Source organism: Perca fluviatilis, chromosome 4, assembly GCF_010015445.1.
Source record: "Perca fluviatilis chromosome 4, GENO_Pfluv_1.0, whole genome shotgun sequence".
Lineage (NCBI taxonomy): Eukaryota > Metazoa > Chordata > Actinopteri > Perciformes > Percidae > Perca > Perca fluviatilis.
In genome coordinates this window covers 29,323,071-29,341,604 of record NC_053115.1, presented here as the reverse complement: position 1 = coordinate 29,341,604, position 18,534 = coordinate 29,323,071, and the positions used below count along the sequence as shown (strand labels likewise).

At 42.7% G+C, this 18,534-nt stretch overlaps 1 protein-coding gene across 6 annotated transcripts in view; it reads left to right on the top strand.

The window, feature by feature from the left end:
* The window catches only part of LOC120558148 (plasma membrane calcium-transporting ATPase 1-like), a 106,527-nt gene that overhangs the window by 29,231 nt on the left and 58,762 nt on the right, over positions 1–18,534 (top strand). For all 6 annotated transcript variants that reach the window (XM_039799065.1, XM_039799062.1, XM_039799068.1 and 3 more), the window contains exon 2: positions 16,146–16,578. In XM_039799065.1, the coding sequence (XP_039654999.1) occupies positions 16,383–16,578 (196 nt within the window). In that variant the 5' untranslated portion in view covers positions 16,146–16,382. The remainder of the gene's footprint in view (positions 1–16,145; positions 16,579–18,534) is intronic.

The following is an 18,534-nucleotide window of genomic DNA, read 5'->3' as shown; positions in this document are numbered from 1 at the left end:
CCTGATGCAGGGAATCATTTTCAACCGGCACTTACAGACACAGCAAATATGTTCATCATCGACAAATCTGACCAATACTTTCCCTATTAATGGATTCTTGCTGAACGAACCACTAAATCAGTATGCAGTACCCAGGTCAGACCCTCGGTGATGTGGACACTAAGGTACTTGAAGCTGTCCACCCTCTCTCCAGCGAGGACCCGTTTTTAACGGAGGCGTAGTTCTTTTCCTGCCTCTGCCCAAAGTCCACTATCATCTCTTTAGTCTTTCATGAGGTGGTTGTTGGGTAAAGAAGTAGAGCGCATCAGGTCCTCTACTTCATTCAGTTAGGTCTTTACATTAGCCTCTTTCTGACCAAGTAGTTACAGGAACGTAGTTATAGGAACAGTCCACTTCTAAACCGTTCTACTAACTACTCTCCCCCAAAACCGGTTTCCCATTTGCATTCACACTGGCCAAGTGGCCATAGAAACTGACCTTTTGTTATTATAATCACAGCCATCTAACCACCACTATGCGGAAAAGGGGAAAAAACCCTGCCCTGAAGTAGGAGCTGAAAGAGTTACAGGAACTGTGGCCAGAGGAGCTTAATAAATCCCCAAATTGGTCCAGTCGAAACACGAAAAAAAAAGGGTTCTAGGAACGTTATGTTCTGGGAACTGCAAAAATCCCTGCGGTCAGAAAGCGGCTATTGTCGTCTATGATCAGGCCCACCACAGCTGTGTTGTCAGCAAACGTGACGATGGTGTTGGAGAAAGTGGCTACACACAGTCATGTGTGTACAGGGAGTACAGCAGGGGGCTCAAAACGCAGCCCTGGGGGGCTCCGGTGTTAAGGATGTGGGCGGGAGAGGTGTGTCCGCCTCACCGCCTGAGGTGTGCCTGTCAGGAAGTCAAGGATGCACAGTGAGGTGTTTAATCCCAGGTCCTTGAGCTTAGTGACGAGCCTGTAGGGATCTAGGGTGTTAAACACTGAACTGTAGTCAATGACCAGCAATCTTACATAGGTTCCCCTTCTTTTCCAAATGAGACAGGGTGGTGTGGAGGATGTGTGCTATGGCGTCTTCTGTTGATCGGTTGGGACAGTAGGCAAACTACAATGGGTCCACTGTGCTGGGTGGTGAGGAGCAGATGTAATCCTTGATCACTTGTTCAAAGCGTTTTCATCATTACAGGTGAGGTGAGGTGAGTGCCACTGGGCGGTAGTCATTCAGGCAGGCTGCTCTTGTTTTTATGGGCACAGGAACGATGGTGGATTTCTTGAAGCATGTGGTTATGACAGACTAAGCCAGTTGCAGGTTAAATAATTTCTTATAGATGACCAAGAAAACTTACTTTGTTAAAGAAAGCTGCGGCCAGTGAAGTTTGTGTGCTTAAAAAAAAAAACTTCAAGGATTAATTGATGATCAAAATTATCATCGTCAATCATCTTTTCTGACGATCGGCTAATTAATAAATTAGTCCCTCCAGGATTTCGCGGCCTTTTTTTAAGATTGTTGCGGCCCAAAATGCCTGATTTTTGTGGGAGCTTTTGTAAAAAATTGCGATAAAAGTTGCAATGTCTTTTGTAGGTTTGTTGCAATTAAGTTGCGGGAGACAGAGAAAGTTGCAAAAAAGATTTAGAATTTCTTTTTTTATAAATAAAAAGGAAACTTGTTTTTTACTCTAGGCTGAGTTTTCTTAGTAACCTTACCAAAAAGGCTCAGGATGCTGCAAATATTGAATGAATCAAATTTGAACATAATCTGTCAGTGGCTTGTTGATCTTTACATTGTTAGTTAATTTCCTATCCTGGCCTGGGACACATTCACACGGTGTGTGTGTGTGTGTGTGTGTGTGTGTGTGTGTGTGTGTGTGTGTGTGTGTGTGTGTGTGTGTGTGTGTGTGTGTGTGTGTGTGTGTGTGTGTGTGTGTGTGTGTGTGTGTGTGTGTGTGTGTGTGTGTACTGATCAGCCCCGCCCGCTGCAGAGAGCCGACAGGATTGAAACAGCAGCAGCTTTCAGCGACTTTAGAGTGAAAAAAACATTACAGCGTACATTGGTGTTAAAATGTATACAGGTTGGCAGGACGGTCTGAAATGTTGCGCACGGTCTTTCGCTGTATGTTTTGTTGGTAAATGTGAGCTGTTGGAGTTACACACGTCTCGTCTTACATGGAAATTAATTTTCCGTTCTCACTCCCGCTTGGTCATTGGCTCTCAGAGTCACATACCGATGCAAAGTCTGGCACGTGGGACTGCTGGGATTGGTTGAAGTCGCGGGAAACTCCGGTTATTGGTCAAATTTGCGGAAAAGTTGCGGGGATTGATCAAAATTGCGAGTCGCAGTGATTTCTTGAATTGGCGCGATTGCGACATCGCGAAATCCTGGAGGGACTGATTCATTTAATAATCTTTTCCGCCCTATCCTAAATGTTATTGCCTTCAAATGTTTAAATCTAAGATGTAAAATATGTGTGTAGTATTTTCAACATCTTAATGCATTTAAAAATGGGAGCAACCCATTTTGTCATGATTCAGTCAGGGGGAGGCTGTCCAACTGCTACTACCACTATTAGAAATGGATTTGACCGAGACAACAAATTCGTACTAAGGATTCAGAAGAAATCCAGGGTCTTGCTAGCCTCAGTTAAAAGCCAATGAGTAAGATGATTCTTGAGCACACTGATAGAAGGAAGTGAATTCCGGAGTACTGAGTCAGCTAGTGGAAATGTCTCCATAGCACTCAGTCAAACAGGGTTGGCCTGTCAGTGCCAGCCAATGGCATGGAAACATCAATGACTGGATAGAATTCCTATGAGACGCAGACCGTATTCTACATCTATTGCCTGCAGGTGGATGTGTTCACACATGTTTGTTGGTGCTTTCAGTCTGTACACAATTGGAGGTTTTAGCATGCTTTTAACATTAGAAGATTCCAGTTTTCTACCTGTTAAGAAGCAGTACCCTGGTGTGTAGACATATACAATGTGGTTGGGGAAAAAAATGAGAAACTACAGGATTTCGTCCATTGAGCTTGCCGTAGTTTGATGCTCTGCTGCAGAGAGGGAAGGACTAAAGACAGTTCAGCTTTATCTCTATGTGCTACTGAAACAGTCAAGTAATCACACCACACACACACACACACACACCACAATAGACTGTGGGGACTGTGGTTGTCTAAACTGTACAGTCATTCAGCCAGGAATCCCAGGCATTAGATTCTACATGAGACCCAAGAGAGTGTGTGTCTGTGTGTCTGTGTGTGTGTGTGTGTGTGTGTCTGTCTGTGTGTGTGTGTCTGTCTGTGTGTGTGTGTCTGTCTGTGTGTGTGTGTCTGTGTGTGTGTGTGTGTCTGTGTTTTTCACACAGCTTTGATGATAAAACACACATGGAGCTTGTTGGTGGTTGTTTTTCTGGCATGTCTTTTAGCTATCTGTCCATTCGGTTCCTACAGGTTTATCAGCCCCACTGTCTCCGCAACACATTCTCACACCCAACTCGTAAAATAAGGACGTTCAGTCAGGAGCCTTTCTCGTTCTTATTGACGTTAAAAGTCTCCTTTAGCGTCTCATGTAAACGTGCTTGGTCGCCACTATTGCCGTCCCTTTTTGAAGGGCGTACGGTTCTGTGACACGCGGGAGGAAAGAAAAAAAGCGACTCTATAAAGCGACTCCAGCAAGCGGGGGGAGGATGCCTCACACGCCGGGAGACGGCCGCGGGCGAAGCGCGACAATAACGGAATCGCGGAGGTTGGGTTTAGGAGAAAAACAACGGGAAAAGGACGCCTCAAAAGCAGGGAAACACACGCCGGAGACGGGGAAACAAAAACGCCACACGCGGGACGCGAACCCGGGGAAGGACTCCTCAAAAGACTCCTCAAGAGTCTCCTGAGTAAAAGTCCATCCACCACCCCAACCAACCTCCTCACGCAGCCATTTCCCCTTACATACCACTCGCTAAATCTCATCCAACTGCGGCTCTCCCCAGTACATTACACAAATACGCCGAAGGGTGCCTTTTTCGTCGCATCGGACGCTGAAGGCCACTGCCCAAACGTACTTATTTTACGAGTTCGGAATGCGAACGGGTTGGTCTCCGCCTAATCTACGAAGAGAGCTGAAAGTGTGTGAGTGGCGGTCTCGGTTAGTCTGCAGATCTGAAACCTTTGCATCAACGTTCCTCCAAACTCAGTATGTTGTTGATTTTGTAAGATTAAACTAACCATTGTTGTAGTTGATAGTTCAGTTGGGAAGGCCTGCCCCTCTTCTTCTCCGATTAGACTGAAGCTGCCGTGACCCAAAGCGTTTATTTTGCTGAGAGTTTAAAGACAACACAGAAAGATGTAAACACTTTGAGTTCATACTATGAGTTCTGATCTAGCTGCATTTGCAAAACCGGATAAAAGCCATTGTTAAAATGATAATTTTTTATTCAAGTATTTGAATGTTTACAAACTTAAGTGTTTGCAGACGTCAGGTGGAGATTGATTTCATTTTCATACAGCTGTGGATGATCTCATTTTCATCGCGTATCCCCAGTGAGGTTTAAGGGGTTAAAATTCATAAAGAGACAAACAGGAAACTGGCAGCAAGTCAACCCCTGTACTGTTTCTTATGATGAGTCATACTTGTGTGTGTGTGTGTGTGTGTGTGTGTGTGTGTGTGTGTGTGTGTGTGTGTGTACAATGAGCATAATTGACCAACTGAACTGAGACAGTTGTGTGTGTGAGTGGAAATGTTGTGGAGATGAGTCTTGGAATGACATAAATTTGAGGTGTGTGTGTGTGTGTGTGTGTGTTGCTCCCATGGTTGCTCCACATTGAGTCCAGACCTCAGTCTCTCTGCAGTGTGGGGATTTCCTTTTTCCACCCTGGTCACATGACTGCAGATATGGGTGTGGTCTCCTGCATTCTTGGCCTGGCTCTCTTACACTGTCTGACATGCTGCGACACTCTCTCTCTCTCACACACATATCGTCGTCTAGACCAAACACACACACACACACACACACACACCCTGGCTCAGTGTAGGCTGTTTGACGTGCCTTGCATGTGGACTTATTTTTGTGTAAAGTCACTGTGTCATGATTCAATTGGTGTGTGTGTGTGTGTGTGTGTGTGTGTGTGTGTGTGTGTGTGTGTGTGTGTGTGTGTGAGAGAGTGTGTGTGTGTGTGTGAGAGAGTGTGTGTGTGTGTGTGGAGATCTGTTGCTGGGTGCAAAAGGAAAAAAAGTTTCTCTCTGTGTGGAGGGTGTGGCCAGCAGCGGGCTTTGTGTGTGTGTGTGTGTGTGTGTGTGTGTGTGTGTGTGTGTGTGTGTGTGTGTGTTTTTTTTTTTTTTTTTTGTGTGTGTGTGTGTGTGTGTGTGTGTGTGTGTGTGTGTGTGTGTGTGTGTGGAGGAGGAGGGAGGTGCAGGCTGGTGCTTTAGTATGCAGAGCAGGTGTGTCTGCAGAGGCAGAGAGCAGAGCGAAGGAAGAGGAGGGAGAGCAGGGAGGAGAACCGCAGCTGAACGGAGGGGACAGTCTGATGGAAGATAATGAAGAATCAAACCTTTTTCATGAACTGAAACTGGTCGTGTGATTTCTCAGTCAAGTTTTCTTTTTCTTTTTTTATATTTATGCAGTCTCAAAACAGAAACATGTCGCCACAAAAGTAACCTTGAATGTTAACCCTTCAGGATTAAATTAGAATCACTGACGGTCTCCAACGTCTACCCAGTTTTGGGGAAGGGGTGTGTCTGACCTCATTCAGGGAATGCTGTTTGTTCATGTTCTAGTTTTATAACTGCATGAGGAAATAGCCAAAGCAGCAGAGACGGAGGGATGCAGAGTGTAAAGACAGTGACCGAGAACAATGATAGTAAAGTGTTTGATAAGAGGCTGTATCATTTGAAACTTTGTGAAATGCTGCTGTTAGCGCAGTTTGCCAATTATGCCAGATGTCCATAAGTTCTCTTAAAATGATAAAAGCCTGCATGGTTCACATGTGCTCACACCTCCATAATATAATGTCTCATTGCCAAAAGAGTTTAAAGCACTGTACCTGAAAAGGATTAGGCTGAAGCCAGAGCTGATCATGTGTACCCTTCTGAATGAACAAGCTATAACAAACTGCAAGTTTGAAGTCATGATCAGTCGGCAACTTCCTGGCCTGAAAAGTGAAGCCAATGCGAAAGTGCCTTAAACCTGCATTCTATCTAATTTCCAGCAGGGGGGTGACTCCACTGGCTAGTCCATTTCTATAGGAAAATGACTCTACTTCTCACTTGATTTTCAACATTTTCATAATGAGTTTATGGTCTCATTCACTACCTTCAAGTCTTCTTCAATACAGCATGATGGTCAAAGGAAAAGTCTGCAGATTTTCAACCAGCTCTGTAGCCTGGTTGACACCAGACCCCTCTCAGTTGTAACTGAGAGTGGGTCTGGGAAAGGTTCATTGACAGTTCATTTCCAAAGGGGCGTTTCACCAACGGACGCCGCTCAAATGCCTCTGGGCGCATTGGATAGTCCTTCAACCAATCAGACCAACGATCCGGGTGACGCTTTTCACATCCAATATCCAACCAAAAAAAAACGGACAACTTGAGAACTGTAACTGACTTAACTGTAACAACTTATGTTGTCAGTTAATTGTAGCGTTGACCGGTTGAAATCGGCATATGTCAGACTGACCTGCCGGTCGCCGGTCATGGCCGAGCTCGTGAGGCACGGCTTCGGTAGCTGTCGTGTTGAATGTAAACAAAAAGCTGCTCGCCGTCGCTGCGCTATCGTCGTCGCGTAAAGCCCGCCTCAACGGTTGTGATTGGCGTAAAGCCCGCCTCAACGGTTGTGATTGGCGTAAAGCCCGCCTCAGCGGTTGTGATTGGCGTAAAGCCCGCCTCAACGGTTGTGATTGGTGCCTCGATTTTGGGGACATTGGAAATGGGTTTGAATGGGCTCTTCGCCAGACTGACTTGCAGAGCAAATCTCAAATTTGCCGGAAGTTCGTCAGGGTTTACCCTGGCTACCAGCTCTGTGTACTGCTGTATATGCAGATGACCACAAAAAAATTACCCCCACTCCCCAAAAAAAAAAAATAAAAAAAACAAAAAAAAAAAAAAAAAAAAAAAAATTTTTGATTTTTTAAAAAAAAAAAAAACGAAAAATTTAGCTTAGCACAGCGCCATGAAACCATACAGGACACTGGCTGAGCCGCATCATCCTCCCCAGCTCTGCCCTTTTTGTCCAAATATGGTCACTTCTGGCTCCAAAATACCAAGACGGCGACAGCCAAAATGCAAACTTCTTGCTTCAAAGCGGCAGTGCAAAAACCAATGGGTGACTTCACTGATGCTACATCAACTAGCTTTTCAGTCCATGCTAATGGTCCACTTACTAGCTTTTTCCAGAGCTTTTGACCACATCCCACAGCCTTCTCCAGCTCAGCTCTTATCAAGTGTGGCGCTTCAGTCACATGATAACTGGTGGCTGTATATGGGGACAGATGACAACCTCTGTCTTTACTCAAAGATGGTCTCTGTTGTTGGACTAGTTTTGAATATTGGATTATTGTTAACATCTGATTGATACTGTCCTCATGAGAATTTTGGCCACTTTTAACAAAAGCAAAAAGCCTTTTTAAAATGTTTTGATGAAACCTCTAGCATGTAAAAATACTACTCCGTCTGCTGTGTTAATATACCTCGGATTCCCTAATAATAACATAACAACCTGTTGGATGTGATTATGTTATTATGTTAGTCAGTGTGAGTCATTCTGCTTCTTGGTTTTGTTTAGTTTAACCAAATTAAATCCTGACAAGTGCGCCATGCACTCATGCCAAAACACACATCATGTCCTCACTGAGGCGGATTATTTTTGAAAACTGTTTACATGTGAAACATACATACATTTGTACGTTTCCAGGTGTTTTTTTTTTTTCTTTTCTTTTCAAAAGGGTTCTATCCAAACTGAAACACCAACCATAGAAATACATCTCTTCTTTTTCAGTTTTCTAGAATTTAGAAAATGATATGGAAGGAAAATCCATAAACATCCACAAGTCATAAACATGTGAATCTTTCCATCTCTGCATGATAAGAAGACCCAGCATGAGACCGAATGCCTGCGGGGTTTGTGCTATAAACAAAAGTGAAATGTTTAAATGACACAAATGATTTTGAATAATTTCGGCATGAATTAAAAAGCTCACCACACACACACACACACACACACACACACACACACACACACACACACACACACACACACACACACACACACACACACACACACACTTATAAGCTGAGTAGCTGGCAGCATGGTGGCTGCATCATAATTTCATCTGGAGTCAATAACCAACAGATAAAATGGACGAAGAACAGACACACTGTCTCTGAGGCACTAAAACGCACACTGAAACTCTGGTTGCCCTATGGCTGCATATATGCTCCATCTATATATAGAGACAGCTGAAGTCCTGACATCACTTCCTGTCTGGCTTCTATAGCTCAATACAGTCTCTCATTAAGGCTTTCTTTCTGTGACCTTTTGTGGGGAAAAAAAAAAGTGAAACGTGTTCATCCCGTGGCACGAAGTCAGTCTGCTGTGTCGTCCCAACTCACCGATGAACCTCAGAGTTGAACAGAATTACATTCTGTGTTTACGCTTTTCCTCCGTTCTTGGCCAGTTGGTTTCAAGCTGGGGATTTATTCAAATCAGGTTGCAACATGAAAATTTCAGAAATGTCTCAACTCGTTCACGACTACAAGTAATGCGTAAATCGGTTGCTCTGACACTTCTATAGCACCGTCCAATCAAAAGCAATCGGCTGCCGTATGTAAACAGGAAGTCGCTGCATGAGTGAACTGTAACCCATAACATCCAATGATAACATTTAGGGGTCAAACGATAAATTTAACTTACCCGACAAGCCTTTTTAAGAATAGGCATGAGCTTGTTTTATATACCTGCATACATGTGCAGATATAAATATGTTTCAGCATTAGTAGTATTCATGTAGCTAGTTTAGAGTTACGGGGGAAATGTGCAAAAATGCCACCTAACATTTTAGCCCAAACCTGCAAAAGAGCAGGCTGATTGTCATTTAGCTGGATCATGACCGAGACGTTTTAAAGTGAACCAAATACATGAAGTAATGTTTAAATACAAATGTCTTGCTAGCTTGGATTTATAATGAAAGAGTGTTGATATTAAAGCAGAGAGCCCTCTGTAGTCTACTCAGTGTTTGAACTGTGATTTGTCAGTCCATAGTACAGTATGTTCAGCTGATATTCCCTGTTCCAGTTCCAACAGTGCTAACCTTCTCTTTCCATTGTGTAGTTGGATGAATATCTTTGCTAGAGCAACACACCTGTTAATTCCTGTTGACACTGAAACCTAAACCTGCTCCTGATTTAAATGTGCACACATTTGGATGCTAAGCTTCCAGTTTCTTTCACCAATGACTGCTGAATTCTTCTCTTCTTATTCAACTGTTGCTCAGAGGGATCTTTGTCTTTCTGCCCTTTCAGTTCTTATTCTGGTTGAACAGCAACATTGTACAGCTTGTATAATGGTTGTACAAAACACACCCTTAATAAAAAAAAATAGCATATATTTGTAAAGCGGATTTTCTACAACATAAAAGCATGATTCAAGCATATAAAGTAGTCCCCTCAGACATTTGACTGGACCCAATCAAGCCTCTCAAACACACTTTATATTAACATCTAATTCTACGTGTCAAGCAAAGTGCTAGGTATTTTTCTTTTAAACCTGACCAGATTGATAATTTCAATGTTTAACAGGACTATCTGTCTGGATGGCCAGTAACTTTCCTCAGCTAAATGCTGGCAAAACGGAGGCTCTGGTTGTTGCTGCGGACAGCATTGCTTCTAAGGTGGCTAGCAGTATTAGCTCACTTAGCTCCAATGTGCGTTACAGCCTGAGAAATCTTGTGGTTACTTTTGATCAGGCTATATGAACCTTGACAAGCATGTCAAGTCCTTGACCCACACTTGTTTTTACCACCTCAGAAACGTTGCAAAACTCAGGCATTTTGTATCCTACGGCGAGTTAGAAATTATTATACATGCCTTTCTGTTTCTTCGCGTTTGGATTTGTAATTATATTTTAACTTGCCTCAGCAAATCATCTGTAGATTGCTTACAGTTGGTCCAAAATGCTGCTGCTCTTGACAAGGTCACATGTCACATTACCCTACCTTTTTAAAGTCAGGATTTAGTTCCAGATTCTTGTAATTACATACAGAGCCGTCCATGATTTGAGAGTGGCGGCCTCCATTTATATTTTTAAAAAGCATCTTTGTAGTCAGGCGTTCGACTAGCCACATTGTTAATTGCGTGACTATGTATTTTTAAGTTCCTTGCCTTTTGTGATTTCTATTGGGTTGGTTGTTGTTGGGTGTTAATGTATTAACTTATTTGGCCTGTGAAGGACTTTGTGACCCTTTCTGTGCTATATAAATAAACTTTACTTACTTACTAAGTAACTGTGTGGCAGAGCTAATGGTGTGTGTGTGTGTGTTAATCAATACATACAGGCCCCATAAACACTGAGTCACATGACGGGCAAGAGAAAAGGTGAGTGTGTGCATACACATGTGTAAATCTGTGTGTGTCAGCAGGTGTGTCGTTAGGTCTCAAGATAAGAATGTTGACTTTTGGGCTGAAGTGGGTGTGGTGGTGTAGTTAGCAAACCGTGTGTGTGTGTGTGTGTGTGTGTGTGTGTGTGTGTGTGTGTGTGTGTGTGTGTGTGTGTGTGTGTGTGTGTGTGTGTGTGTGTGTGTGTGTGTGTGTGTGTGTGTGTGTGTGTGTGTGTGTGTGTGTGTGTGTGTGTGTGTGTGTTTGTGTGTGCGCACGCTATGTCTTTCAGAAGTCTCCCAACTTCATTTTTTTATAAAAAATCTTTTTTTAATGTTTTTATTTATTTATTTTATTTAACGTCACTCAAGGTAACCTTCCAGCAGTAAAACAGAACACAGACTGCTACATAAAAACAAGCTCACAGTAGGAAACACATGTTCGTGCTACCATCATTGTGGCCAAATTATCACCGTAAATGGTATTATCACAACGATGAAATACTACTATTAGTACAAACACCACCTCCACTGTCACCTTGGATTTAATGGAACCTGACCAACTGAACTGTGAACTGTAAAGTGAAGTTATTTTGGACTCTGCAAATGAACTACCACCAAAGACTCTATAAACTAAAGCAGGTTGGTTGTTTCAGGTTTCAAACTTTTGGAAGTTAGTTTAAAAATGCAGTTAAAGATCTAATTCTCTTGAAATCGATGTGATTCTACATATTTAAGAGCTGGCACATTCTGCACACTAGTACTCGCTTCATCAGGTAAAGTTCATGAATTGATTTTTAATGTGCAGAGTTTATGATCCAATCCCCTCTGACTCAAGACTTTGTATTAAGTGTTTTCTGCTAGGCATTAATCCTTACAATGCGCAACATTAAAACATAATAGCGATGGGCCGCAGCACAGTCGGGCTCTCACAAGCCACCAGCACCACTCAGCCGTCTCCACACCATCTCCGCATTACTAACAAGTAGCACAGCCAGAGTTTAATGCTGACCAGTGAGGAAGGATGTAATGTCATGTCATTGTCAGTCATGTAAAATGCACGCCTTCTCTCACTTAACGTTACGACTCAGCACCCATAAACTAGCTGCGCTTCAGTAGGTCCACCAGCTACTGCAACTCATCACTGCACTGTAACTGTATTTCTGGTCTATTTTACTTGTATTTTATTTATTTCATCACGTGTTTTAAATCTCAGATTGTTTTTTATTTCGTCCTAATTGATTTTACTTTTTATTGCTTACTGTTTTTGAATGTCCGTCTGTCCTAATAGTTTCTTTGCCTATGTAAAACACTTTGAAATTGCCTCTGCGTTTGAGATGGGCTCTATAAATAAAGATGCCTTGCCTTTAGTGTTAGCGCTAACTGCAGAAGTACAATGTGTGCTTCCAAAATGTTGTGGAGTAGAAGTATAAAGTAGCATAAAATGCAAATACTCAAGTACAAGTATTTAAAAATTGTAGTAAGTACAGTACTTAGTTATATTCCACCACTGACCATAAACCAGTGTATTCTTTACAAGTACTCGAATAGTCCCTTTATGTCAATACCATTGTGATAGGTAGTATTCATAGGCGCCGATATCGTGGGTGCTCCGGAGCTCGAGCACCCACGGAAAATACTGAGCACCCACGTGTGCCAGACTGCCAGTAGGCTAAATTCATTTAAAATTAAACATTACAGTTGGTGCTAAGTGGAGCATCTGTCATAGTGTGATTGGTTATGTCGCAGTCAGTCCCCTGCTCCATATCCTATCCCCCCTCATCCCCCCACTATACAGTGTGTGCATGAGCATTAGGTAATCAGAGTGAGACTAAAATGGACAAATTTGTTTTTAAAAAAGCAAAACCTAATGATGCAAGTGCATCGACATCCACCACCACTGCCGAGAGCTTATTTGTATTATCAAGTAAATAGGCATGTGTGTTCGTGTCGGCCGCTGTCCATTTCCTAAGGTTCTGAAATGCAAACATTTTTTGGACCACTTTTTTTTTTTTAAAGTCTGTGCGCCCGTGAGCCCCCACAGAGGAAAACATATCCACTCTGAGTTTATATAGTGGAACAGTGGGATTTCATCCAAAGTCGGGAAAACAAATCAAAGTTAGAAGAGCAGCTAGAAAACTGCTGTATTTACCGCCATATGACATGAGATAAAATGGATGTTAAAGGTCCCATAGCATGAAAATTTCACTTTATGAGGTTTTTTAACATTAATATGCGTTCCCCCCAGCCTGCCTATGGTCCCCCAGTGGCTAGAAATGGCGATAGGTGTAAACCGAGCCCTGGGTATCCTGCTCTGCCTTTGAGAAAATGAAAGCTCAGATGGGCTGATCTGGAATCTCCTCCTTTATGAGGTCATAAGGAGCAAGGTTACCTCCTCTTTCTCTGCTTTGCCCGCCCAGAGAATTTGGCCCACCCATGAGGGAGCGAGAGACATCATGGCTTTCAAACGAGCAAAGTGGCAGTTGGTCAAGGCCACACCCCCTCCACCTTGCCCCCCCCCTCTCTCCTCCTCAATAGCTACAGACACAGAAATGGCACATCCTAAGGAAAGCTCATTGTGGGACTGGCTCTAGTGGCTGTAATTCTGCACCAAGGCTGAATTTCGGGAAAGAGACTTCAGATACAGTATTAGGGGCCCACTAACTATAAAAACATCCAAAGAGCACCATGTCATGGGACCTTTTAAGCTCTGTGTTTAATTATCAGTATTTCCGTTAACGATAAGCTAACCGGTTCTGTTGCTTTAATGTGAATATGAATTATTCATGTAGAATTATGTACCTGTTTGGTCTGTTTTAATGAAAGATGTGTACACTCCCTCTTCTTAGTGCCTGCATAATTAAGCAATCTCATTATCTGTAATTAACACTTTCCATCACAATGACATCCCCAACTTTATGTGTAATAATGTACAGCAGACACTAATGTGGTGAGGTCTGTGGGCAGTTTATTTTATTTCTCTGTTGTCTCATTGTAATAATGACTCGACTTCTGGTCAATGAACAGCAGGTGGATAATTAGTGAACGCAGAGGGAGGGCATTTGTTTTCCTGGTACACACACACACACACACACACACACACACACACACACACACACACACACACACACACACACACACACACACACACTGATACTTATGAAACCTGATATGAGGGACATAAAATAATCTAAAAGACACAGTTTGAAACGGAAAATAACGGAGGAGGTTAGAGGGACAAATTAGAAATTTGGCTTCTCATGGCAATTTTTTCAAATTTCCAGAAACCTTTTTAAGAACTTGCAAAGGAAACAACAGTAGGCCAAATAAAGAAAAACAACTCTGCTGTTGTGTTGTGGTGCGGACACTTATTCATTCCCTGCATCGGTCTAATTGACTTGATTTTCACTGGAAACACAAACATGAATGTGCTAAATGCGATGTTCACTCCCCGAGTTTATAGCTTGTTTATTGAGTCTATTTAATGAAGAGTTAATGAGTCCTGACTCCAGTTCCTGATTTAGTTGCAGGGATTAGTCCCTGAGGGACGTACGCAGAACCGTCTCACAGACACAACAGAGGCTCTGAGGTACGAACGGATACAGTGGAACAAACCAACAGAAGCCTGTGGTGTTCACAGTGACGGTCCCGGATGTTTTGGTGCCCTGGGCGACGTCTCATTCAGTACCCCCCGCTGAATAAATTAGGCTACTCAGAAATGCAATAAATGTGCATTTACACATTGCAGGACAGGTTTTATAAAAAAAAAAAAAATGTGTATATACTTTTAAATTGTTTGAGTTGTTGGCCACATGTTGTGGAACACATTAAAAAACTGTGAATGAATGAATAATGAATATATAAGAAGTTGATAGAACATACTGAGCCTTAGTTTGGTCTGTTTTGTTTTGTTTTTTAGTTCTAGTTTCTGCATTTTAAGGGATACAAGCAGGGAGTGTAAAGTAGTACATATATGTTTGTATATAAGTGTAGCGTTTTAAGAAGTGGGAGAAGCGATTTCAGGCTCACCCGGTTCCAGAAGTAAATGTCCCATTGATTTTTCTCCTTAGGCGTTGTTAGGTGACTGACAGTTGAAGCTCTTGGACAAAAAAAAATGTTCCTGGTTGTCCGACTGTTTTAGAAAATATCTGGTACTTTTGATTTAAAAAAAGAATGTACAAGCCTGTGGATGTAAAAACCAAAGGAGAGAAGTCAACTTCGACTCCTAAGGTGGATTTTGGCTCATGGGTATCCTAGTTTTAAAAGCCTTCTGCCAAAGAAAAATCCCCTACGATTGAACATTATAAGTTTCGTAAGGATAGTTGTGGATAGGTATGGCAGGGCTGTAGTATTAGACTGGATTAGGTTGTACAAGTGTACCTTGTAATGCAGCCACTGAGTGTAAGTTTAAAACGCCATCTTCCTACTTCATATCATTAAACTTTTCATCTCAGCGATACTGCAGTGATGTCTCTCCCTCTGTGGACCAAGTGCCGAATATACAAGCCTTTGGCTCTGTCCTTAAATATCCTGTCACGTCTGAATAACAAAAAGCCGTTACTTTAACCAGCCATGTTACGTATTCAGTGTCTTCCACTTTTCATGCTCTTGAAATAGCTCTGTGCTCCCCCAGTTTGAGAACCACTGACCTAGAGTCTGTCACTAGTACCACAAACAATCACTCAGGAGAACCCTGACTCCAGCACCAACTGCAGAAGTGTGTGTGTGTGTGTGTGTGTGTGTGTGTGTGTGTGTGTGTGTGTGTGTGTGTGTGTGTGTGTGTGTGTGTGTGTGTGTGTGTGTGTGATAACATGACTGTTTCAGTAGCACATACAGTAGAGATGAGGCTGAACTGTCCACTGTCTTTAGCCCTAACCTCTCTGCAGCAGAGCATTAAACTATGGCCCAAATTGTGTAGTTTCTTATTTGTGTAACTATTTGTGTGTGTGTGTGTGTGTGTGTCCATGACGGAACACTAAGCGGGGAAAAATGGAGGACAGCCTTTGATGTGCACTTACATAATCTGTGGCGATGGACTGGAATGCCACACACACACACACACTCACTGCACCCGGTCAAGTTCGCCCTTTTATTGGTGTATCATCCTCTGCTTGATGTTGATTGGCTCTCAGAGCTGCATTGTGTTCATCAGCAGGACATAGTAACCCAGCTTCCTTGTTACTGTACTCAATTGTTTATTTTAATACCTTTGGTGAGAGTGATTGTTTTATTTTCCTGTTGCGAAGGATGAAATACTGTTCTTTCCACGTCAGTCATAACCTTGGAGCTGACGGTTCAGGGAGAGCAGATACTCTATTTACTAACCAATCGTACGTCTCAAAAGAGCAGCGCAAACTGATAATCAGTTTATATCTAACGACCTCTGTGATTCATTGGACTCTTTTAATAATCTGAGATGAGAAACTCTCCTCTAATTGGCCCAATTAGGCTCTGTGCTATTAATTAGTAAGAATCAAACAAAGTCTAAGCCTGAACTGATCGGTCTGCTGATGATGATGTTCAGACTGCTTCCTGTCTGGATCTGCTTTATAAAATCATCCTGTTTCTGTTTCTGTTTCCTCTGCAGCAACAAGATCATGTTTACTACCCTGTTTCTATGGTAACCCAAGAGGAGCATGCACGTCCGGGTCAGGAGTTAACCTCAGCGCTCATCTCCTCCGCCTGACTCCTGTGAGAACTACACTACCCACGAGTCCTGTGAACTGAGGACCCAGTCTGACATTTAGATCAGTTTTAAGAAAGACACTCAGAGGAACAAAAACTACGACGACACCACCACAACACTGCTGTGAAGACGACCAACATGGCCAACAACACGGCAGACCACCCTCCGGGGAATTCGGTGGCAGAGGGCAACCATGACGGAGACTTTGGGGTGACCGTGATGGAACTGAGGGAGCTGATGGAGCTGCGGAGCGCCGAGGCCGTCAACAAGATACAGGACGCGCACGGAGACGTGCAGGGCATCTGCCGCCGCCTGAAAACATCACCTATAGAAGGTGAGACACATCAAACACACCAAACCAGACTGAATAAACATGTTCATTTCCTTTTTTTTTTTTTTTTTTTTTTTTAAAGATTCAAAAATGCAGTATATCACCAGGAAAGCTCACACAGTAGGCCTTTTATCTACAATCAAAGCTCTGTTAAACTCTTAGGGTCCTATCTTGCACCCGGCGCAGCGCAAAGGCCGATGCAAGCGTCTTTGCTAGTTTAAGACCGACGCAGTCGTCAATTTCCCGTCCAGCGCCCACGTCGTTTAAATAGTAAATGCACCTACGGCCATCTGTGCGCCCATGGGCGTGCTGGTCTTACAGGGAGGTGTCTTCAGGTGAATTCTTGGCAGCGGGAAGTGATTGCGCCATTGACCAACAAAAACCTGGTCTAAAGTCAATTTCGTTGTTATTTTAACAGCAAATTGGTAAAATGCGCCTAGGCTTATGCGCAGCACGCGCACACTATGCTTGTTATACACACACACACAGACACACAGACAGGAAGCGCAGCAGCACACAGACATGCAAAAGATTACAAATAAAAATATTACAGTGCAAAGCCGCCATGATAATAGCTAGGGCTGCTCCCTCTTAGTCGACTAATCGGTCGTTTTGGTCTTAGTCAACTAAGATTTCTTTAGTCGATTAGTCATGTTTTATGCTTTTTTCATGCTGAATGACTTATTTCCAAGAAACGTACGAGCACATCTCTGGTAAACACAAGAATTAAAGTGGTGCTTTTGCATGACTGTTTGCGGAGAAACTCAGATTTACAGATCTGTCTATTAAATCAACTAGTCGATTAGTCGATACAATTGAATGAGTGTTAGTCGACTAAGAATTTCGTCAATCGAGCACAGCCCTAATAATAGCAATGCGCCAAGGTACAAACCCGCCTGGCTTTTAATGGGAATGGGAGATGACACTGATCGGTTTATTGTTACACCCAAAACACACCTATGAATTAATGAAGACACTAAGTAGGCTACAACCCTTTTGAACCATGCGCCCGCCGCACGGACCCTTTTTTTCTGCCGTCAAACTAACAAAAGTGGATTTGGACGCGCCCTAAACGCACCTGCGCCATGCGCTTCACGCCGTGAGCTTAGATCATTAAAATAGGGCCTTAATATTTTACTTTATATTAAGTGGGTGATGACTGACTTATGATTTTTCCTAAATTAATACAGTACATGAGCAGTGTCCTGTTGTGAGTGAGTGTATGAGTGTAACAGTTCAAAGTTATTATGTCACACATAGCCTAATAAAGCCTTGTATCTTTTTTCTTTTCACCGAATCCTATTGTTCTTGGGTCTTTAGCAAATGATTCTGGGCCTTGTAAGTGTCTGCGCCTTAGGCTTTGGGAATCACTGTTTTATTTCATACTTAATTTAATCAAGATATGAATCAGTATTAAAGTCAATGGGTTGAATCATCAGTTGGCGTGCCACTGATTTGAATCTCACCCAGTCAAATCCGGGTTGGTTGGTCAAGGTTGATTTACCAACCATCAAAGAAGGCAACTGCCCTGCTGGGACCCTCAAAAGCCCCAAGTTCATTGTGTGCACTACTCAACTGGGCTGCACTTTCTGCACTTTTTACTAATCTTGTGACCCTGTCTTGCCTTTAATACAAATCCAGTTTAACTCCCTAACAAAAACCCAACAGCAATTAGTTCTTGCCCTGGAGACCCCTAATGGATTTTGTTTTGCTGCATTGTTGTACAGAGCAACATAATATTAATTCCAATTTTGGTACCGCTAACGCACATATCAGGAGGTGACAATGTGTGAGCCATTAAATTAATTCATACAAACAAACAGAAAATATTTCTGGTAAAAGATGAAAGCACTCCTTATTTAGGAGCGATAGAAGATCAGTTTGGATTTCAGTCAGAGCTTCATGTGAGGGCAGAAAATGGCCGACATGCTGCTGTTTGTTATTTTGCTCCCCCTCTCT